Genomic DNA, 23728 nt, shown 5'->3' with positions numbered 1-23728 from the left:
TTAATGATACCTGCGCAAGATAACCCAACACCAGTTTAATATCAGAAGCAACATTTGCAGCTGGAATGGGAACAAAGTGATCATCTTTTCATTAATTGTGAAAACACATGCACTGCTTTTAAAAATCAGTACTGCCTAGCTATTTCTGTTTTTATTCCTCATCCTGATTTCAATTGTAGGAGTGGATACAAAAGTTTGTTAGAGAAAAAACATGGCTAGGACTGCAAGATATAAACTCTGATGAGGTCTGGGCTTGGTCACATGAGGACAATGCAGAAAGTACATTGCAATGGTATGTATAATGAGTGGGCCCAATCCATAACTGTTGGCAGTTTAAGCAGATCTCAGCTGTGTATTGCATGTTTGCAAACAGCTATGAAAAGACTCATCAAGGATAATAAACACAGTATCTGGAACTTCTGTATGCAGATCTCATTTGGTATCAAGTAGTGGTCTTTATTATTACAAAATACTGAGAACAGGTCAGGGAAAGACTGAGAGAGCGTAGAGGTAGAGTCTGGAGAACGTTATGGAAGTATGAGTAAGTAACACATGACAAAATTACTTTTTCTAAGCACAAGGTAGTGAATAAATATTTAGGGTTAAGCTGTGTTCTACATCTGGCCAACCCTTATCCCTTTTCCACTCACGTTTAAATTGTTGTTTTGCTATTGGCTCAAACCTAAAGGCTGGGCCAGACATGTTGCTTTCCTACCATATCACAATATGTTGCACTTAGTAGGAAAGTTGAGGCATGGCTGCTTGATTTTCTCACGTATCATATAATGTCACTTGCTTTGGTGGTGGTAATGCACTTGTATGATCTGAGTATTAGAAAATATCAGGACTTTGAGAACCATTAGTCAGCTCTTCTTCTTTCTTTGTATGGTACCCAAAGACATTGGCATTAGTGGCCTTGCTTAAATGCTTGCCTGGCTGGAATCATAGGAATATAGATGGCTGCCTTATACCAGTCAGACCACTGGTGCTAAAATATCTGAAAAGGCCATCTGTGCAAGTGTTCATTTCTTACTAGAAGGTACTGCCAATCAATTCCTTAAGTTATTCCACCTCTTCCTCTAAAAAGTTATATCAGATACAAAGTTCTTATAACAAGTATGCTTGGAATGGAAAAAAAGCTAGGGTTTGAGTGCTCTCAGGAGTAGGAATTTCAGTAAAATGTCTAAGCTGTTTAACTTTACCCTCCCTTGCTTCTTTAACAACAACAACAAAAACCCTTTGTTCTTTCATAGCAGTTGGGCCAGAATGCATCATGTGATGATGTAGTGTAATAATAATAATAATAATAATAATAATAATAATAATAATAATAATAATAATAATTTATTATTTATACCCCGCCCATCTGGCTGAGTTTCCCCAGCCACTCTGCGCGGCTCCCAGTCAAATGTTAAAAACAGTACAGTGTTAAATATTAAAAACTTCCCTAAACAGGGCTGCCTTCAGATGTCTTTTAAAGATAGGATAGCCGCTTATTTCCTTCACATCTGAAGGGAGGGTGTTCCACAGGGTGGGCGCCACTACCGAGAAGGCCCTCTGTCTGGTTCCCTGTAACCTCACTTCTCGCAGTGTAACTGCCAGGAGCATTCTTAAAACAGAAGTAATAGTGTTTTGTAAGTGTGCATCCCACCTGCTGTTGTCAGCCAGCACAATCGGCACTTTTAAAGCACCCTGCTCTCCCAATTTCAGTGAGGAGTAGGCAATTCCCTCCCCAGACAGGTTAAGAAAGTGCACTGAATGATCCGCTGGCCTGCACTATCTTCTCAGTGCACACTCCCAGCTTGGCTCAGAAGGGGTATCCGCTCTCCATTCGAGTTGGGAGAAAGAATAGTTGGTGGTCACCAGTGATCAGCAATGATCATGTAGAAATTACATGGGCATGTACGGATGAAGTTACTTAATTAATTCTTTTATTATATTTTGACAGGCTGGATTTCCCAAAGGGGTACAAATGGCACAGATGTGCTGATATGTCGAACAAAGGTGTTATCAGTAAAGTTTACTGTACTGAAAAGAGAGAATGGGTGTGCAAGAGACCAGCTGGACGAGGTTCGGAGTCTGCTGATCTTTATTGTTACGTAGAAGTTGCTCATGTATAATTTGGGGAAGAAGACAACTGAATGAGTTAGCATTGTTGACTTTTTGAAGATCAACTGTCCCAACAGAGGGATTAAATGCTACTTGTTTGGAACAGAAAGAAGCCCTGAATTACAATATACCAGTTGCAACACAGTACAGTGGTACCTCGGTTTAAGAACAGTCCGGTTTAAGAATGATTTGGTTTACAAACTCTGCAAAACCGGAAATAGTGTCTTGGTCTAAAATGGAATCCCAACGGTGGAAGGGCACTGGTAGCGGGAGGCCTCATTAGGGAAAAACGCGCCTCAGTTTAAGAACGGTTTTGGTTTAAGAATGGACTTCTGGAACGGATTAAGTTTGTAAACCGAGGTACCACTGTAGTTTACAGTACTCTGTTTTGGGACACTAAATAGTCTTTAGGTATACTTTGCTGTGTATCCATGATCAACAGACCATAAGGTTTTAGATCATATGTTTCAATCTGAAGGCTTTTAATGCAAACTTTCTGTATTTATTTGGGAAGTTTTAGGCCATTGGCCTCTCAATTTACTTGTGATCTGCTGTGGTGAATATTTATATTTTGACAAAATTCTGATAGCTTCAGCATCTAAACGAGGTAGCAACCTAGATGAACTCTGAGAATTGCATAGAGTTTGCAGAAGCAATTAGAAGAGTCAGCAGCAGCTTTCTAAACTCACCAGCAGTTATAATGAAGATCCTCTGTAGTTTTATAAAAATGTACACTTCTTACCCCCTCAAGCATAACTCAGTTAAATGAATGATTTGCAGAAGTGCCAAAAAAGCTTTTTAAAAAAAACTCTTAAAGAGGTGGAAATAAGGCCTGCTTGTAGATGGCCACTATAGGATGCTGAACCAGATGGTGCTTTAGTTTGATCCTTCAAGAATCAGTCACATACTAAGCAATATTTCAGAGAAGAAAGAATCACATCACCAGGGAACCCTAAGATATGCAGAAGGTCAAAAAACAAACAAATCCTCTTTAACCCTCCTCATGAGGCAAGTTCCCAAAAACAGCGCAATGAGCATGCCCAGTTGTCACAGAGAGGAATGTAATGGAGCTGTTGGAAATCTGAACAGAATCATTTTGTTAAGAGACCCATGTGTTTATTTCTGTTAACTTTTTATATCTTACATTGGCATTAAAGAAATCCCCAGAAAGTTCTAGATCTCTTGCTACCTTTGTCAGCACTGAATGTCTGATTGCCTTAAAGAATTGCTTTGCATTATTTCTGTGGGATTTACTGTCTTGATTTAAAGCATGCTAGCAGCAATTGCTTAATAGTAGTTGATCTTATGCCAACAAAGCCATAACTTGTCAAATGCTGTTATGGGTCTAATGGTGGTACCCAGTGTTCAGTATCTTCATTTTTCTGTTGAATTTGTACATGCATTGTGGCTCATGTATCGTAAATTGATGGGCATAGGTTTAGAATTAAAAAAAAATCGTGGGGGTTTTGCTTTTTACAATCTGTGAGCAGTGCAGCTGAATTCCCTCATATGTTCAAGCATATTGATTGCAGACAAGTGAGCAATAATAGGGATGATTAAAATATCAGAGTTATGACATTGTTTATTTTGTCTACAAATTTTAACATTTTAAAGAAATATACAGTACTCAGCATAGATTTTTCAAAGTGCTAACTGACCTTGCCTGGCTTTGTTGCGAGTCATCCGTATCATAAGCTAGCTTTATATGTCTGTCTGCATCACTGTTAATTAAGCTGTAGAACTTGCTTATAGAGGTCAATCTTCTTAAAGAGGCCTCTTGTGTAAGCATCACATAAATGATATTAACATTTGGTTGTTCATATATATTTAACAGATGGACCGCAGTATAACCTTTTTCTGTCTTCCCTGCAGACCTTGATGTATACACAGGCTTTTGGGATTCACTAGTGATCTCAGAGAAACCAACTTTGCCAACCAATTATACTTACAATTATTCAAGGGATGAATGTATTAGATTGAAGTCAAAATGTCTTGGCTATGGATTGTGGAAAAATGGATATTTCTTGTTCAATGGTTTAATATTAGTTGGTGGCGGATTTGGTCCAAGTGTAACATTTTTAAAATCAGGTAGTTGTAATTGTCTTGAGTAAATGTTTAGAATTATTGAATACTGAATCAAGATTCCCTCTCATGAAAATACAAAATTCTGTGATATTTTTGTATTCTAAATACAGTGGTACCTTGGTTTACGAACTTAATCCATTCCTGAAGTCTGTTCTTAAACCAAATCCATTCTTAAACCAAGGTGCGCTTTCCCTAATGAGGCCTCCCGCTGCCGATCCCCTTCCATTGTTTGGCTTCCGTTCGTAGACCGAGGTAAAGTTCGCAAACCGGAACACTACTTCCAGTTTTGTGGAGTTCATAAACTGAATATTTCATAAACAGGACTGTTTGTAAACCGAGGTACCACTGTAGATCCTTTGAAATCTCATTCATGCTTTTCCTTGCTGAAGAGACTGGCACCTTGGAATAGCCAGTTTCTTTCACCTACAGATGTAGAAGTACAACAAAGAATACTGTTTGGTTTTGGTTTTTCCTTCAGGTGTGATATTTGCTTGTTCCTGCTTTTACTCGTCCAGTATACCCCCTCAACTGAACACTGATTTCTTCTTTCTTTTTGCCTCTTCCAAACACTTTAAAGCATACTCACAAACAGTGCTTTTTTCTGGGGGGACACGTACCCCTAAACATTTTGTGAATCTAAGTTTGGCCTCATTGAGGGGCAGTATTTTAATATAAGTAGGAAAATGAAAGTACCCCTAAACATTTTTTTAAAAAGGAAAAAAGCACTACTCACAAACATTCGTTTAACATCTTTATTCATAGATTCATGAGGTCACTGGGTTGGGCTATGGCTGCATTCCTGGTGATGAAGGCAGGAGAGAAAAGCTGTTTGGAAAGTGGGCAGCTCCCACTTAGTTTTCTGTTCCTGCCTGTGCAAAGCGGTAATCTTCATTTTATAGTCTTTCTATTCTTCTTCCCATGGTCAGGGTTTTCCCTCTTTACCTCCTCTGTTTGTACCTTAGTTCTTTCAACTTGGCTGATTTTCCCCCACTCTTCAGCCCATTCTCTCCTCACACCTTACTCAGATTGCTACCCTCAGAAATGTTGTTCCTATCATTTTTCCTTTTATTTTGCTTCTTCTCTTCCCTGCTTTCTTCACCTGAAAAAAAAATCAGAAAAAGGACCAATAAAAATCTTCCTCTTCCTATCCTCGCATTCTACCAGGTTTGCAGCAAAATAGCTGCCTTTTCCACTAATGCTCCACTGTCAGAAATTTGCTGGGTGGCTTCATGGTCCTTGCATAGCACATTTGCCAGACATTATAAAATGGACTTATTTGCTTCAATGGATATCACCTCAAGGTCCTTCAACAGGCTTTAAAGCTCTAATCCAGGCATAGGCAAATTCTGGCCCTCCAGATGTTTGGGACTACAATTCCCATCATCCCTAGCTAACAGGACCAGTGGTCAGGGATGATGGGAATTGTAGTCCCAAACATCTGGAGGGCCGGAGTTTGCCTATGCCTGCTCTAATCTGTTGCTGTTGAGACCTACCCTAATGGGGAAAGCTGTGATATGTCCCAACCCAGTGACCGCTTGATGCCCACTATAAATAGTACAATTGGTACTTACCCGAAGAGAGTTTTGTCCCTGGGGCCTCTCCCTAATAGGGACTGCAACTGATTCTTTTCTCTATACTTTTTCTTTTCTGTTATGGTTGTAGCTTAGTTGTTCCGTCACTATATAGGCTGGTAGTAGTTAAGTAGTACTACTTATGGTTATGTGGGAAATGGGCTCTTTAGTTCTTGTTGTTTCCTATCCTTGGTGATACTCCAATGACTTTTCAAATTTAGTGGCTCTGCAAAACTAAATGGCAGCCACTCACTTCCCAAAGAGCGTTTTGCTCTTGCCTTCATCAACAAGAATGGAGCTGTAACCCAACCCTGTGACTACATGATGCCCTAACAAATCTACCTATTGTACCTTCTCCCTCACTCTGCATATGTGTGTTAAAGTTTGTAAAAAATATTTTAAAGTTGATTTGCAGAGAATGTAGAAATGGGAGTATATTAGCATAAGCCACTAACCAATCAGTGGTATGCACAGCTGCTTCTGCTTGAAATTAACAGAACTGGCTTTTTGGCAGTATCAAGCTAGGAAAAACACTGAAAAACTGGGTGAGTGTGGTTATAGTAGCTTAACCAGTTTTTGCCTACCTGTATCCTACCTGCTGCATGTCTTTCAGCATGAGTGTTTAATTGTTGGGGATAGCTAAGCTTATGACTCAGGAATTCCCAACTGAGGTGGAATACACACATATATAAAAAATATTCTGAAAATGCTTTTTAAAAAAAGTTTTTAAAAATACAATGAATTTACCATAAGGTTCACCATTGCCATCTAGTGTCATATTGTATATTGCATATAAAACACACTTAAAACATTTTATTTTCAGCTGTATAGCTGAGTCCCAACTAGGCTCTAACCTTAGCCAATCTTTTCTTCCAACTTCAGGTATGGAAATAATAACACTGACCTACCTAGCAGGGCTGTTGTAAAGGTTGCAACAAGATAATGTATGTGAAACACTTTGAACATTCTATACTGCTATATTACTTTTATTTTATTTTATTTTAAGCATGTGACTATGGATACTATGGGCCAGAGTGTGAATCTGAATGCCAGCCCTGTCATTGGGACAAACCATGCCACCCTGTTACGGGAACATGTGAAGGTCCCATTGTTTGTGTTGCACCTCAGCGTGTAGGTACATGCCCTTTTGGTAAGTGAGCTTTCTTTCTTTCTTTCTTTCTTTCTTTCTTTCTTTAAAAAACCCCTATTTATTCATTCAAGAGTTTTGAAAACAAAGCTTTGCCAAATGTAGTTTATAATTGAAGACATAAAAGCATACAAAAGCAGCATCTGAAAAATAATGTAATTAAAACAACAGGATAAAACAATAGATCGTGATGGATGGATGGAGGGAAAGGGAGAATGTGCCCCTGAGGATGGATCCTGATTTGCAAACCATCACTTGTACAGAGTAAGCTTATCACTGACAGTTATTGGAAGTTAATGGGATGATTCTGCCTTATATAATGAACAACTCTCTACCCACTCTGAAAATACTCACTTGGCAAAAGATACAAAGGAATGTTAGACTATGTTGTTGTTTAGTCGTGTCCGACTCTTCGTGACCCCATGGACCAGAGCACGCCAGGCACGTCTGTCTTCCACTGCCTCCCGCAGTTTGGTCAAACTCATGCTGGTAGCTTTGAGAACACTATCCAACCATCTCGTCCTCTGTCGTCCCCTTCTTCTTGTGCCCTCCATCTTTCCCAACATCAGGGTCTTTTCCAGGGAGTCTTCTCTCCTCATGAGGCAGCCAAAGTATTGGAGCCTCAGCTTCACGATCTGTCCTTCCAGTGAGAACTCAGGGCTGATTTCCTTAAGAACGGATAGGTTTGTTCTTGCAGTCCATGGGACTCTCAAGAGTCTCCTCCAGCACCATAATTCAAAAGCATCAATTCTTCGGCGATCAGCCTTCTTTATGGTCCAGCTCTCACTTCCATACATCACTACTGGGAAAACCATAGCTTTTAGACTATGTTTAGACTATGAAAAGCAACAAAACATGGGAAATCATAATAGTTTTTGCATTTGTTTTCTTTTTTGATGGTGTGTCAGGCTTGTACAGTTTAAGATGCCCCCTTGGTGATGGCTGGTGGTACTGGGGAGGAAAATGCTACTTGATAGATGAAAAAAGAAAAGTGGCATGGAGTGAAGCACAGGAGCTGTGCAGACGTTTTAAAGACACAAATCTACTTGAGATACAAAGCCTTGAGGAAAAGGTTAGAATCTTAAAAAGAAAAGCAAAACCCTATAAAATGTTGGTCACCTTTCTATTCAAGAGTGCTGAAGGTGGTAAATAACATTTACTTGCTTAAAGAAAATTCAGTGGGCACTTTAAAAATCTACCTTTTTGCAAATGGCACTTCAACATTTATTTCAAAGGAGAGATTTTGTTTGCACTGTGAGGGAGGAGTATTAACAAAAATATAAAGCCCTCTTCCCTCCCTTCCCATACTCTTGCTGTAGTCAGCAGTCATTTGTTGGGTGAGATACTGGGGAGGAAGTGAACAGGCAAATGGCTTCATGTGAGATGTGTACCAGTCCTCTTATTTCAAGTATTGTGCCTGATACCTAGGTGGAGAGATAGAGAGGAGGTGCTATCAACCCTTTTGTTTTTGTTCAAAGGGAGAATTGAGCCATACTTATCCCCTGATAGGGACGCGGGTGGCGCTGTTGGTAAAAGCCTCAGCGCCTAGGGCTTGCCGATCGAAAGGTCGGCGGTTCGAATCCCCGCGGCGGGGTGCGCTCCCATCGTTCGGTCCCAGCGCCTGCCAACCTAGCAGTTCAAAAGCACCCCCGGGTGCAAGTAGATAAATAGGGACCGCTTACAAGCGGGAAGGTAAACAGCGTTTCCGTGTGTGGCTCTGGCTCGCCAGAGCAGCGATGTCACGCTGGCCACGTGACCCGGAAGTGTCTCCGGACAGCGCTGGCCCCCGGCCTCTTGAGTGAGATGGGCGCACAACCCTAGAGTCTGGCAAGACTGGCCCGTACGGGCAGGGGTACCTTTACCTTTACCTTTTATCCCCTGATGTGTATGCCGTTTCACCTATGGAGTATACTGAGATCACACCACCAGATCTTAACGATGCTAATTATGTCTTTGTTGTGTTCTGCTCCAGACATGGGTGAAAGCAATGACAAATCAACAAATGTGGGTAGGAATGAAATGGCATTCAGAGACGTCTCGCTGGCAATGGGGAGATGGAACAAATGTGAACACTAATATAAATTGGTAAGATGTTTACATTTTTCTGCCTTTTATGAATGGGACTGGAGGTACTTTTTGCTTATGGCCCTGAAATACCTACTGAACAGTTTTCAGTGTATGGATAATGTCAGGGAACTGCCATCAGCTCAGAGGCGAGAGATAGAGGGGGAATTGTGTTACAGGGAGCCTCCAAAAATCTTGCGAAGCAGTTCCTCTTCCAGAGAGGAGGAAAGCCCAACCTCCAGTGGAGAAGAGGTGCAAGGACCAGAGGATGCTAGAGAGAGCCTTAACACCGTGCCTGAGCAAGCTGGAAAGGAGGGAAGCACACCCCTGCCATCCCCAATCATGCGCAGTAGTTTGAGATGTGGGGGGGCGGGTGGAAAAGGCTTGGGGTGATGAAACTTTTATGTTGGGGGAGGTACAAAAACAGACCATTCCCAGATTCTGCTAGCGATTGAGCCAGACATGACTTTATGACACTCTTCACTGTAAATAGTTTGCACTAAAATAAAGCCTGTAAAAGACAGGTCGGAGTCCTGCCTGGTTACTCGCGAGCATTTCAATAGCATCTGACAGATATGTACTTATTGAAGCTAAATGTTAATAATTTAACAATGTAAGAAAAGCCTGCTGGATCAGGCCGGTGACCCATTTAGCCCAGCATCCTGTTCTCACAGTGGCTAAACGGATGCTTGTAGGAAACCCACAAGTAGGACCTGAGCAGAAGAGCACTCTCCCCTCCTGTGGCTTTCAGCAATTGGTATTTAGAAGCATACTTTCTTTTTTATAATAATTTAAATTAATTTTTCATTAATAATAATCCAATATAAGCCACATCGATACAATACCAAATCATAATACAATTTTAAAAGCCAATTATTCCATTCAAATTCAACATTTTGGGGTGACTTCCCATGTTCTAATCTTGGGTAGAGGCTGTTGTTGTTCCTTCTCCTGCTTCCATTCCTATTTAATCAAAGTAATACCGTTCCAATGTTACTCCTTTATCTTTGCAGCCACTGACGTAATGACTTTTGTTCGTATTTAACTGTTCCATATCTGTTAATCTGTCAGAGGGGTTTATATCTTGTAACTTTCTGTGTGGAATATCTTTTAACATTTGTTTTCCCTTTCCTGTTGCAATCCATTATTTCCGGCATCCCCCCCCCCCCCCCCAGAACTTAATTCTTACTGTGCAATCCTCTCTGCTATCTTTCTTTGGCATCTAGCCTTGCTCCGGGCTGACTCCCAGCATTTCTCTTTGATCTCTTACTGTCCGTTAACAAGCTGGTATCTCTCCCGAGCCGTAATAAACCAAAGTCAGGGGCCTCATTGGGGGGGGGGTATACAAAACATTCCACATTCCACAGAGTTCCGCTCTTTCAGTTAGTCCATATAAATTATAGAATTTTTGTTGATTCCCTCTTGCATTCCATTACTAATTGCAATTCATTAATAATTATATTCCATTAGAAATTATTTTTCTTTCTTCAGTGAAGGGTTGCCAAATCATAAAACAACGTAGTGCATGTACAGAGAAAAATCAAAGGCATCCCTCCACCCACCTTTCAATCTGGTTACGATGATAGTCCTCTCCAGATCAAGACCTTGGCACTCAGTGGCTGATTCATTTAGCAGGTTATCTTGTCTCATTCTTCCAGAACATGTCTGTTTTTAAAGTCCAAATTCATATCTATCTTAAAAAACAGAGGAACTGCTGCTCATGGTGACTGCATTGGAGAGTTACCGATACGTGCAGTGCTATGCACTCTGCATCCCCTGCCCTGCATTGTAGAAGCAAGAAGCAGGTATCGGACAATCTGCAAGTGAGAGCTCATCCCCCTGATCTGGGGGGGGGGGGGCTTTTAAGGATAATTACTCTCAAATTATCCTTAATTATTTGCACACCCAGCGTCCGTTATCATGGGAACTGCTGTTCGCCATGGCAGCTCTGAACCGGAAGACCTCTAGAAGCATATTTTCTCTGACCATGGCTTTAGATACTATGAACTTTACAAAAATTATTTAAATTATTAGGATGTGGTATGATCAGCTTGGTAACATGAATCGGAAGAACAGGTTACTTTCTCCTTGGATATAAGATGTACTCAAGTGGGTTTGAGCTTTCTCTGGTGCTTGAAGGAAGGGACACTTGTTACTGTCTTAGGTGTTGTAAGAAGTAGTCCATTATACTAATAGCAAACTCATTCTCCAAGTGCCTATCCTTATGTAGCCAGAACAGCACCATCCATGCACAAGGAACATGCAGGGCCTTCTCAGTGGCTGTATCCAGACTTTGGAACTCCATTCCTGGAGAACTTAGACTGACTCCCAATTTGTTCTCCTGCTGCCAGGCAAAGACTTTCTTGTTTCAACAGGCTTTTGGGAACTGCCTGTTATTAAGAAAAAAGCTGGTGCTTGATGCTTCTATTATAATGATCTGTATGTTTTAATAAATCATTCAGATATATATTATTTCAATATTAGTATTTAAACATTCATATTCTATTGATGTTTAAATGTTTTAAATGACTGCTTTTTCCATGCTTTTAGCTGTTTCTGAGGTGGGATATAAATAAATATTATAATGATGATAATGATGATAATGGCTGCTTACCCAGTCACAGGCTGGGCGGCTGTTGCAACCCGTCACTCCAAATGCTTACCCTCAAGAGCAACATCTGGGTTAGGTGGTTGGCCATTGGGAAACTCCTAAGCCGGCCACTGGGGAGTGGCAGGCTTTCCCAACATCTATTTACTTGAATCCTGGCCAATCTAGTCAGGCAAAGTGAGCCAGGCTTGAGACTTGATAAAAGTTGTCTGTGTCTGTCCCCAGGGTCTGCAGTGGCTACTAGTCTAGCAACATGTGAGGGGGGGGTAAGTGGTGAATCACCCCTACCCCAGAACTGTGCAATAACGGGTCGAGTAGGAAATCTCTGTCCAAAAGCCAAGGCATTTGGCATATGGGCCATAGAGCTTTCTTCAGCATTTTGGGAATGTAATCCCTGTAGACCTGCGGCTTGTGGAGGACCTGTTAATCCTGAGCTTGACCCTTTAATGCAACAGCCCTCCAGCACAAGAGTTGTGAGGGATATACATCCAATAACTAACCCAAATCCAACCTACATCTGGAATAAATAAAGTTGTGGCCAATTTTTTAAATCTCAGATTGTCCTGTCCAGTTCACCTTCTTGGCTTAGGCCTTGCTCCCTGGAGCTGGGAGTCCCTGTGAGTGAGTCTGCAATAATAATAGATTGCTCAAGATTGTCAGAAGTAAAATCTATCTATCATCTATCTATCATCTATCTATCTATCTATCTATCTATCTATCTATCTATCTATCTATCTATCTTTGGGAGAAAATCCTAAAGGGTGGGAACTCCAAAACAGCCATGTGAAAACTGAGAATGTTGAGGGATGGAGGAAGATGACAACTAGAAAACTGTGTAGGGAAATGGAATGGAGCATAATGAACATGGCTAACTTGGTAGAACCCTGAACAGGCATATTCTACACTGCAACATTCTTTTTTCAGAGGCCACCTGCCTTATTTATTATTATTATTTCTAATGCAGCAGTGCTCTCAAAGTGACCCTCCCAAATTCTGCACACTGGTGTGTGATATAACAGATTATGTTATAAAAATTAGTATGAATATTTTTCTCTTCCTAGCTGTAGTTCAAAATGTTGCCTCTCCCTTTAGGTTAAATATAGAAGGGGACAAACGTGATGGCTGCGGTACTATTCTCAAAAGTAAGCGACTACTGCAATCAGCAAAGTGCTCTGAGAAGTTTTATTTTATATGTGAAAGAGAAGAATGTAAGTATTAGCTTTTTTTCTTGCTCCCTTTCCTTCTTTTATATTCTTCCTATTCAGTACTGTCTCTCACCTAGGGAAAGCAAGGAATATTCTAAAGAGTCATCCCACTGCTTAATGTTGTCCTCTCTGCAATGTGTTATGTGGAATTATTGTTTAGGAGTTAAAGGTTTTTTTATTGTTTCAGTTGCGTTGTGTTTTTATATGATGTAGCCTGCGCTGGGACCTTGTGGAGAAGGGTGGTAAGGAGTACAATAAGATGTTGATGGTTCTGTGGCTCCTGGGTGCAATAATCTTATTTGGATATTACTAAAAGATGAATAATAATAGCTAGGCTATTACGTACAGTACACACTGCCTTTTCCTGTATAGTTTGAAAACTTGAAAGAAAACCCACCTTAAACATCAGTACAGTGGTACCTCAGGTTACAGACACTTCAGGATACAGACTCTGCTAACCCAGAAATAGTACCTTGGGTTAAGAACTTTGCTTCAGGATGAGAACAGAAATCACGCAGCACTGGGAGGCCCCATTAGCTAAAGTGGTACCTCAGGTTAAGAACAGTTTCAGGTTAAGAACGGACCTCCAGAACGAATTAAGTTCTTAACCCGAGGTACCACTGTATTGGATTTCCAACACTGAGCAATCAACAACAAAATTACTTGATGTTGCCATAACAACAGCCAATGAATAAGCCTTTTCCCTTCACCTTCCTCATAACAACAGCTGAACATCTTTGGAAAAACGTGCTGGTAAAACAAAGCCGGGGGAAATTGCTTTTCTCAGAAGAGTGTTCCACAGTGTAAGGGCCGCCAATGAATAAGCCTTTTCCCTTCACCTTCCTCATCTCATTTCTATGGCTGAGGGAATGCAAAGCATGACTTCAACTTAGAATCTTAATTCCAGGAGAGGGTGGTACAGTGAAATAACGTGCTTTGCAGGAATTCAGGAAATAATGACCAGCAGTTTGAATTCACAAGTGAATTGGAATTCAGGACAGGTTAGTGAAAATCATAGTAAATGATCTGTAAGCAGATTAGTCAAGAACATAGTAAAATGTTTTGCATGTTCACTCTCATCAACATTTGGACCACTGAGGTCTGTACCATCTGAAGCTTCCAAACTGTTTTCAAGAACAAACCCTTTTGTGGTATATGTATGATACTCGCTGGATATCTTGGTGTCCTTGAGAAAGCTTGATCTTCCATAATACACATAGTGTACTTGGACTTTCAAGAAGCTTTCCAACAAGGTACAGTCATACCTCGGGTTACAGATGCTTCAGGTTGCGCATTTTTGGGTTGCGCAACACACTGAACCTGGAAGTACTGGAATGGGTTACTTCTGTGTTTCAGTGCTCACGCATGCGCAGAAGCACTAAATCACTCTTTGTACGTGCGCAGGCGCGGCGCTGTGGGATGCGAACGTGCAACCCGAGCGTCCACTGTACCTCCCAAGGACACCTGAGTAAGCTCAGCAGTCACAGAGTAAGAGGCGATATCCTCTTGTGGATCAGAAATTTGTTAAGTAGGAGGAAGCAGAAAATGGGAAATGCAGTTCAATGTAAACGAGGAAAGTGGTACATGTTGGACAAATAAAATCTTAATTTCACATATACGCTCATGGAGTCTGATCTGGCAGTGACTAATCAGGAGCAAGACTTTGGGGTTGTGGTTAGAGAAAAAAGATGAGTAAGAGGTGGCAATGCATGATGGAAGTTTATAAAATTATGCACTAGAACTAGGCAGAGCATAGTTAAACTGTGATCACAGTTTGGATGGCTTTAAAAAGTACCCTATTTTTCGCCCTATAGGACGCACTTTCCCCCCTCCAAAAATGAAGGGGAAATGTGTGCGCGTCCTATGGAGCGAATGAAGGCTTTCGCTGAAGCCTGGAGCTCACCGACTGGTGTGCACCGACCCCTCTCACTCTCCAGGCTTCAGGCAGCTATCTGCAAGCCTTCGGAGCACGGCGGGAGTTGCTGCTGGGCTCTGAAGGCTTGTGGATTGCAGCCTGAAGCCCGGGGAGCGCAGCGCCAACTCCCGCTGCGCACCTTGGGCTTCAGGCAGCTATCCGCAAGCCTTCGGAGCCGGCAAGCTCTGGGAGCGAAGGGAAGGTTGCGCGCAACCTCGCCGCCGCTCCCGGACCCGTTCTGGGGGCTGGGGTCATGGGAAGTTACACACGGCTAACAGAGGAAGCCAAGACAGCCAGCGGGATGGATCCCGCTCGCTGTCTTGGCTTCTTTGCTCTTTGGGGCTTGGGGAGGGGGGGAAGAATTCCCCCCCTTTATTTCCCCCCCTAAAAATTAGGTGCGCTCTATGGTCCGGTGCGCCCTATGGAGCGAAAAATATGGTATTAGACTAATCTATGGAGGAAAAGTCTTATCAATGACTCTTAGCTGTGATGGAGGCTATATTGGTTGGAAGCAGTATACTTTTGAATACCAATTTCTGGAAACCACACAAGGGGAGAGTTCTGTTGCTCTCAAGTCCTGCTTACAAGTTTCCCACAGGTTGGCCATTGTAAGAATCGGATGCTGGACCAGATTGGCCATTGGCTTGATCCAATAGGCTCTTCTTATATCATCTTAGTCTTTGAACTGATGGTAAAAATCACGGTCTATGATTGTTTTCTTTGGACAGCAATGAATATATTCCAGGAATACAAAGGTCACATTATACCACAACGACAAAACGCATTGCCAAAAATGTTCTATACTTTGAGTGATGCTGAAGAGGATTGCATTTTTGAGAAAACTACTTGTACTGGTATAGTTTTATCACAAGGCCAGTATTATATGGTTAGTGGAACAAATATATTCAAAAGCGTCGATGCACATGACACCTTATATGTGAAGTCTGGTGAGTCACTTAAAGGAACTTATCTATACACTTATCTATAACAATGTGGCTGTGGCTACCAAACTATCTTTTTCCTAATCTTATGAAATGCCTCTTAAGTTGTTAACTGGCAGATGCATGCTGTTGGCTCCTATGTACGTCTCTTTCTTGTTACGGCATTGTCATTGTTGCCAACTTATCCAAAGTACTCTGATCCTAAAAATAGTAGAACTTATTAAATTTTATGTAATGTTTTAGTTTCTTAAATCTAAATGATTCTGGAACTGTTTGGTTCCAAAAGTAAATATGTCCAGCTGGGCCAAGAGTTTACAGCTTTGGTGATGTCAACATCAAAGCATTAATTACTATTTTGCTCTTATGGGACAAAAGATGGGGTAGAAATACATTAAATAAATTAATTAATCATAGCCTCTTTCAGATAAAATTGAACTTCTCTATCAAATAAGCTATTTTTCATTCAATCCGCAATTAATGAACTCTAGTGTAGCACAGTGGCTAGAAAACTGACTTGTGAGCCCCCAAGTCCCACATTTATTGCTCACTAGATGGCAAGTCATTCTCTGCTCTCTTCATGTTTCTTCCCAAATCTAATATGGGATAATAACAACAACAACAACAACAACAACCTATCTTCAGTTTGTGAATCACTTTTTTTATTTAGGAAAAGAACTAAATATACAGTAAGGTTATTATCCTATGCACACTTGGGAGGGAGTATGCCCCAGTGAATACAGAGGGACTTAACTTCTGCATATGCATGTACATATTAGTAATATTAACCTGGAGCCAACCAATAGTAATATACTTTGGAAGTGCAGAGCAAGTTGGGCTCTATTTGCATACCCGAAACAGCTCATAGTAAAAGTCAAATGTTGAAATGTACTTATTAATCTGGTTTTTAGTTTATTCTTTTGCTGTTTTAATTCTCAAATTTTATTCTAGTTTGCAATCCTGGATTTTTTGGTACAAATTGTCACTTCATTTGCAAAAAGTGTGCCAATAACTTACCTTGCCATCCGATTACTGGAGAATGTGTAGCCATTGGCCCTACCAAGTGTACCTTGGACTCCCCAGATCCAGAGTGTAATGCAAAAGGTACAAAATATGACAGTTTCTAGACATAGGTTTTCCTTTTTTATTCTCTCATTTTATGTGGCTTTCTCTACCTTTCTTTTAGTACATCCTTTAATTTATGTCATCCACTCTGTAGAAGTCACTCTAACTCTACTAACTATTGAAATTTTGGTTTTCATTTACTAATATCTTTCCTATAAATTTTACCATTTAACTCAACATTAGTTTTCTGTGTAAGTACGGTAAAATTAAATGATACAGGAAACTGCTGCATGTAATAGTAACTTAAGCGACTGAGCCACAAACTCACTAGGTAGTGCTCTCTGAAGTGCTACAAAGGTACTACAATTACTATGTGCTCTGGTTTCTGTCACGGTGTTCCGTTGCTCCAGAAGCGATTTAGTCATGCTGGCCACATGACCCGGAAAGCTGTCTGTGAACAAACATTGGCCTGAAGCGAGATGAGTGCCACAACCCCATAGTTGCCCTGACTGGACTTAACTCTTTTTTATTTTTTTATTCAGTATGGTTTGCTCACAGCTGGAAATGCATTAAATTACATAGATATGCAGGTGTATCTTGTGGTTTCAAAGTTATATTACAACTTACTGTATTGGTTTTTAAGCTTTCACAAATCCGTGCCCAAAGAAGCCCCAGTGGTACCATTATTCCAGGTCATGTTACTATGTGGAACACACAAAAACAGCCACATGGACCGATGCCAGGATTGCATGCCAAGGATTTAAGGGAACAGACCTAGTTAAAATTACAAACAGTCATGAAAAGGTACTATTTGTGAGCTGGGGCGTGTGTGTGTAATTGCTTTATATCCTTCTCATACTGGATAGGGGCTGGTTTGTGAATTAGACTTAATTAGGTTAATTCTGTGACTGTTTTCTTTTGTTCATTTTAGAAGCCATACAAATTGCAGGTGTTTTTCCATTCAGATTTAAGCAATTCAGATACCTACCCAACATGGGAGGTACCTCCCCCGTTTACTTTATCACGTAACTATGATTTGTGTGTGTAGCTTCTTCAATCATGAGTGAGGCCAGTTGCGTGGGTCTTTCTTTTTCCAGCACAAAAGGACTCTGTTGCAGTAGCGTCTCCAGCCAGCCGCTGTTACTTCTTGTTACAACTGCAGCATTAGTTACCTAAGAAGAATAGAAGTATTTTAGACTTTAGATTCAAAGGTTGTTTGGAAATAAGGCTTTAGGATTCTTGCTATAAAATAGGTTTTAGGACTTTTCCCTTTTCTGAATATTGGTTTATATTAAACGTATTCTGCTCCTACACCATAAAGAACAGCTCAGATTTGTTTATTCTTACAGATGTGGGTACAGTATACAGGAGATGACAGCTGGATTGGTTTGATCTTCAGCAAGCGGTCATATCAATATATTTGGGTAGATAACACAACTTCAATCTTTCAAAATGCATGGTGAGATGTTTTCTAATATAGTCTGGTATTAGCAGAAAATACTGTTTTCAGAGCCTTAGTAAAGTCCAGTTTCTCAATAGAAAAAATGATCATGTGATATATTCAGATTCTAGTACATGCTCTTTATTTTAAGAAAGTATTCAGAGGTTCTTTCTGTTTCAGTAAGGATCTCGCTGATTTTCAAGTCTCTAAAACCACAATGACTGTCAATTCAGCTTCTTCATTCTTCTCTTCAAACTAAAAAATCTCAAATTAACCATGGTTTCCTATTTCATCTGACCCTATAAACTATGGTTTTCACCTTTAGCACAAGATAGTATATTAAACCAAATTCAAACTATGGTTTAGTATCTTGGTTTGGTTCAAAACCAGTTATTGCAGTTTCATGTTTTGACTTACAGGTTTGAATGTTTACATTGTGAAGGAGTTGTGCACATGGGCAAAAGGCTTGTTCATACATGAAGTCAAAATATCACTGTCCAAACTGAATAGATATTTATGGCAATTTCGAGGCAGTTTGCCATTCTCTAGCATAAGTGAGGATGAGACACTGAAAGAATGGGCTGTCTCTTCCTCCTGCCCAATAAAGGCAGAGATTGCACAGCCTCAATCTTTATACTAGATATGGTTTCCAAAAAATCCTTCTTTGTTCCTTCTGTGCCTTGCCCAGGAACAGGTGTCTCCTCTAGATTCTCTTTGCTTACTGGCTAGTCTTGCCCTGCCAACCTCTTTTAGATTCTAGCTTATACTGCACAGTTTTCTTTCCTCTTCTGACCATTACTTTTTCTTATTTCCATACAGTTAGTTGACGAGATATATACAAGCAGAATGCTACTACTCAGATTGAACCAGCCTTAAATCTTTATATGGTTTTTCAGGTTGCTAATTTTAGAATGCAATTGAAGTTTGTTGCCCAAAATTATTGTGTGGTTTTGAAAACTTCCCGTAGTAATGTTGAAATAGAGAAAGCCTTAAGGAATGGTTTAATTAATCAGAATCTGTACATTTTTTCTCCTTCTTAACTGCTGGCAGGGTGGTTAGGCAAAACAGAAGATATACACAATCTGTTTCTGATTGTGGAGTTGCTTTCAAGAGATATCTTTCTGTGATTGATTGTTCTCTTCACAGAAAATGGATTTGCAAGAGACAAGGTAAATTAAGAAGTTGTTTTTGCCTCTCAGAAACAGATGCACAACTTGACTCTGGCTAGAAACTAATGTGTGCTTCGAAAATGATAGTTCTTCAAAAAGATGTGAAATCTGTTTGACCAGATCAGCACTAGACACGAAGTGACAATACGTAATGAGTTATAACAACTCTATCATACCTCCTTAAGCTCTCTTATATCATACTCTATCATACCTCCTTAAGCTCTCTTAAAACCTATTGACTTTCTCTGGCCATGCAGCCCTCCTGATTTCAGTGAATTTGACTCACAAGTATGCATATTATTATTATGCATATTATTATTTATTTTATTTTTGATTTCTGTCCCACTTTTCTTCATTAAAATATACTCTTGACAGACCACACTCACCATTTTAATAAAAAAATACATTAAAACAATAAAAAAGCTGCAGGCCAGATCCACACATTTAAAACACTCACATATCAATTTATGTTCAGTACCTTGGTAGTCGAATGGCTTGCCTCCTGAACAATCAGCTCCCGAACACCACAAACTCAGAAGTGAGTGTTCTGGTTTGCAAACGTTTTTCGGAAGCCGAACATCCGACTTCGCTTCTACGGTTTCCGATTGAGTGCAGGAAGTTCCTGCAGCCAATCAGAAGCCGCACCTTGGTTTTCAAACCATTTCAGTGTAGTTCTTAAAGTGTCTTAAGTACAATCCTTAAATTCAATATCAATATTACTTGTGTGGCCATTTTGGCACTGCAATCATTTGTGTGTAAATGTGTACTACTTCTGAAAGCTCAGGTCCTTGACAAGACAAACGTCTGTACCAATGAAAAGGGAAATCTTTTAGAAAAAAATTAATTTGGTGAAAAAGACATAACAATGCATTGTTATCTGTTAGTCTGTCTGTGGCAACAGTCGCTCTAGTTTGGGGCCCTTAAATCAGAGTATATCTGTCCATTTGTGAACTGGCAGGTTGCACTTGCACATCACAAATCTGCACAATAATTAGGAGCAGTCATATTTTATACATTTCATTTAAGTTGACTGTTCCTTTTATTTTAAACAGATGTTGATCTCTTTACCGAATTCATTGGAAGAGCATTTTACCTTCCTGATGGAAAAGCTCCTAAGTATTCTACTTTAAATGAGGCTAAACAGGCCTGTTTAGTCTTGTCAACGTGTATTGGAGTGGTAGAAGCGGGGAAAGATTTCATGATACACACTGGTCTAAGCATATACAATACCAGGGACAAAAGTGTGAAAACCTGGATTAAATCAGGTATGCAGTACAAGTATGTGCAGAATTATTTACTTTTATCTCTTTGCTGAAATTTATATAATTTAACTCAAATGCAACTGGTTTGTCTGTATTATTTTTATTAATAACAATTTTGGGATGGGTGCATGCCTATTAATTAGAAAGTGACACTGGGCCATCCTAAATGAGGCAGTGGTTTCTACATATTGAGGGGATGCTTCAGATATATGTAATATAGAAGTAAAAGAAGGCTTGTAGCTCTAAGGAGTTTACCATCTAAATACTCGCAGTGGGCAAAGACAACAAAGAGACAAAGAATAATGAATGTGGGCATAACAAATATGTGTCATCAACTGCTACGCTATTTTCTGGTAGATACTAAATTCTATGTCATATTCATGTTTGGATGATTCAATCATGCCTTTTAACATCTACATGAAGCCATTGGGAGAGATCATTAGAGGGTTTGGGCTGAGTGTTCACCAGGTTGCAGTTGATACCCAGCTCTACCTCTCACTTAAATCGGAGCCAGTGAAGGTGTGTGAGTGTCCTGTGTGAGTGTCTGGAGGCAGTTGGAGGTTGGATGGCAGCTAACGGATTGAGGTTGAATCCTAACAAGACAGAAGGACTGTTTCTGGGATACAGGGGGCAAGCAGGTGTGGGGACTCCCTAGTTTTGAATAGAGTAACTGTGCTTCTGAAGAACTAGGTATGCAGCCTGGGAGTCATTTTGGACTCACAGCTGTCCATGGAGGCGCAGGTTAATTCTGTGTCCAGGGCAGCTCCATCTGGTATGCCAACTGAGACCATACCTGCCTGCTCACTGTCTCACCAGAGTGGTACATGCCATGATTATCTTCCTCTTGGACTAGTGCAACACACTCTATGTGAGGTTACCTTTAAAGGTGACTCGGAAACTACAACTAATCCAGAGTGCAGAAGCTAGACTGGTGGCTGGGAGCGGCTGCTGGGACCATATAATACCAGTCCTGAAATACCTACTTTGGGTCCCAGCACGTTTCTGAGCACAATTCAAAGTGTTGATGCTTACCTTTAAAGCCCTAAATGGCCTCGGCCCAGGATACCTGAAGGAGCGTCTCCACCCCCATCGTTCAGCCCAGACACTGAGATTCAGCTCCAAGGGTCTTCTGGCAGTTCCTTCACTGCAAGGTTACAGGGAACCATGCAGAGGGCCTTCTAGGTAGTGGCGTCTACCCTGTGGAGCACCCTCTCAGCAGATGTAAAGGAGATAAATAACTATACAACCTTTAGAAGACATCTGAAGGCAGCCCTGTATAGGGAAGTTTTTAATGTTTTATTATGTTTCTGTATATGCTGGAAGCTGCCCAGAGTGGCTGTGGCAACCCAGTCAGACGGGCAGGGTAGAAATAATGACATCATCATCATTATTATTATTATTATTATTATTATTATTATTATTATTATTATTATAATACATCACGTCCCCTGTCCTAAAATTGGGTTTTGAATAAAATTGTCTTTTCGTAATCCATTTGTTATGCAGCTGTAGCCGGATTTATCCACAGATGTAGCCCACAATTCCTGTATTTCACTGTATTATAACATTTTACATCTTTCATAGATTGTGTCGCTGGAAGATTTGGGGAGAACTGTGAACAAATATGCCGCAAGTGTGGTGATGATGTGCCATGCAACCCCTACACAGGGTTGTGTGGTGACAGCTTGTTTTGCAGCAAAAATGACCCTACTTTCGCTTGCAAAAAAGGTGATCTGGGAACCCCTTTCTCTGCTTCTTCTTAAAAATTTCTGCTCCCATAAATATGAGAATCCACATTATGACAAAAGTTGTAGGAATATCAAACAGTGGTCATGATCCTTTTCTGGTTTCAGCTGAAATTAAATTCCTTTAAGTATATAGAACCAATCCTATTTCTTTGAAAGGTGTGAAGCTGAAATGTCAAAATGCAAGGGGGATATAGCTAAGTGAAGTAATAACGCTGCTATTTGTTACTCACAAGGTTGGAAGGAAAGGTTAGCAGCCTTTTGAAGTAATGGATTAGCTCAGTACTTGAATTATATTAAAAAATCAGAGAATAGAGATAGTATTCAGATTTCACTCAAAGTATCAAGGATTTGATAAAGATTGTAGTATAAGATTATTAATTATGTTTTATGATAACAAGCTTAAAATTCAACAAATTATTTGGCAATAATCCAGTATCCTTCTTTCAAAGACAGTATGGAAAATAACAGCATTAAGTTTTTCCAACAAATAAAACTGATCATGGGCAAAAAACCATATCATTGGCAATTCCACAATTTAATTGTTTCTTACAAGAGGCCGATGCTTTATATTTGTTCTCTGGAAGAAAGTCAGCTACTTCTTAATCAAATCAAAATGAGTGCCATTTTTTTTAAATAATACCATGTGTTGTAGTGATACTTTGGAATTAATTGTAGGGAGTGAATGATGTAAATGAGCTTGCTTGATTTCCGTAATTTGTCAATAAAGGGCAGTTTTTATTGTGTTGGGTAAAATGTCCAAAACAAGCCTCATGTCTTGTAATTTCTGACATTTAGCTCAAGAATAAAAGATCCACTTTTTCCTAGTTTATTTTGCTTACTAGTAAATCTTTGCATTTCCCAAAATAGTTGAGGAATGCCCATAATTGTGAAGGGTTAGTTTTTCAGATAATTTTATACAAATGAAGGTGCCTCATATCAGATGGTTTCAGGGAGTATAGTGCCCACTTTTGTTTTATTTTCCAAGCAGTCACTCCAGGATTAGAGGTTGCATGTTGTTCTTGTTCTTGTTCTTATTATTATTCTTGTTATTTAAATTTATATAACACCCTTCATTCGTAGTTCTCAGGGTGGTCCACAACATAAAAATAGAGTGCATTTTGCTGTTTGATTGACATATTATTTCACTGCTAACAAGAAGGGTTCTGCTTTAGCACAGTGATGGAAGAGAAGAAGACAGCTTTATGCTCTGTGGTACCTGAAAAGTGCACACTGGTGGAACCTGATCTTGTGAGGTGGGCCTGGTAAATAAGGCTTGAAGCATGTTTCTTTGATCATAGCTCTGAGATTTCATATGTATCTTATGCGTTTGGTCTACATAGGTAGTAAAACATAGTATTACATATAATATTTAGGCTAGCTTACCTGGAAACAATTCACCCT

At 40.1% G+C, this 23728-nt stretch overlaps 1 protein-coding gene across 6 annotated transcripts in view; it reads left to right on the top strand.

The window, feature by feature from the left end:
- LOC128407814 (uncharacterized) overlaps positions 1–23728 on the top strand; it is an 83310-nt gene that overhangs the window by 40320 nt on the left and 19262 nt on the right. For all 6 annotated transcript variants that reach the window (XM_053376652.1, XM_053376650.1, XM_053376649.1 and 3 more), the window contains 14 exons: positions 180–292; positions 1949–2070; positions 3982–4197; positions 6772–6915; positions 7821–7984; positions 8885–8997; positions 12677–12792; positions 15433–15651; positions 16594–16746; positions 17351–17511; positions 18057–18166; positions 19199–19317; positions 20370–20582; positions 22164–22307. In XM_053376652.1, the coding sequence (XP_053232627.1) occupies positions 180–292; positions 1949–2070; positions 3982–4197; positions 6772–6915; positions 7821–7984; positions 8885–8997; positions 12677–12792; positions 15433–15651; positions 16594–16746; positions 17351–17511; positions 18057–18166; positions 19199–19317; positions 20370–20582; positions 22164–22307 (2107 nt within the window). The remainder of the gene's footprint in view (positions 1–179; positions 293–1948; positions 2071–3981; positions 4198–6771; positions 6916–7820; positions 7985–8884; positions 8998–12676; positions 12793–15432; positions 15652–16593; positions 16747–17350; positions 17512–18056; positions 18167–19198; positions 19318–20369; positions 20583–22163; positions 22308–23728) is intronic.

Source organism: Podarcis raffonei, chromosome 2 (assembly GCF_027172205.1).
Source record: "Podarcis raffonei isolate rPodRaf1 chromosome 2, rPodRaf1.pri, whole genome shotgun sequence".
Taxonomy (NCBI): Eukaryota; Metazoa; Chordata; class Lepidosauria; order Squamata; family Lacertidae; genus Podarcis; species Podarcis raffonei.
Note: the sequence above shows the minus strand (reverse complement) of the source record. Positions and strands in the feature narration are given on the sequence as shown.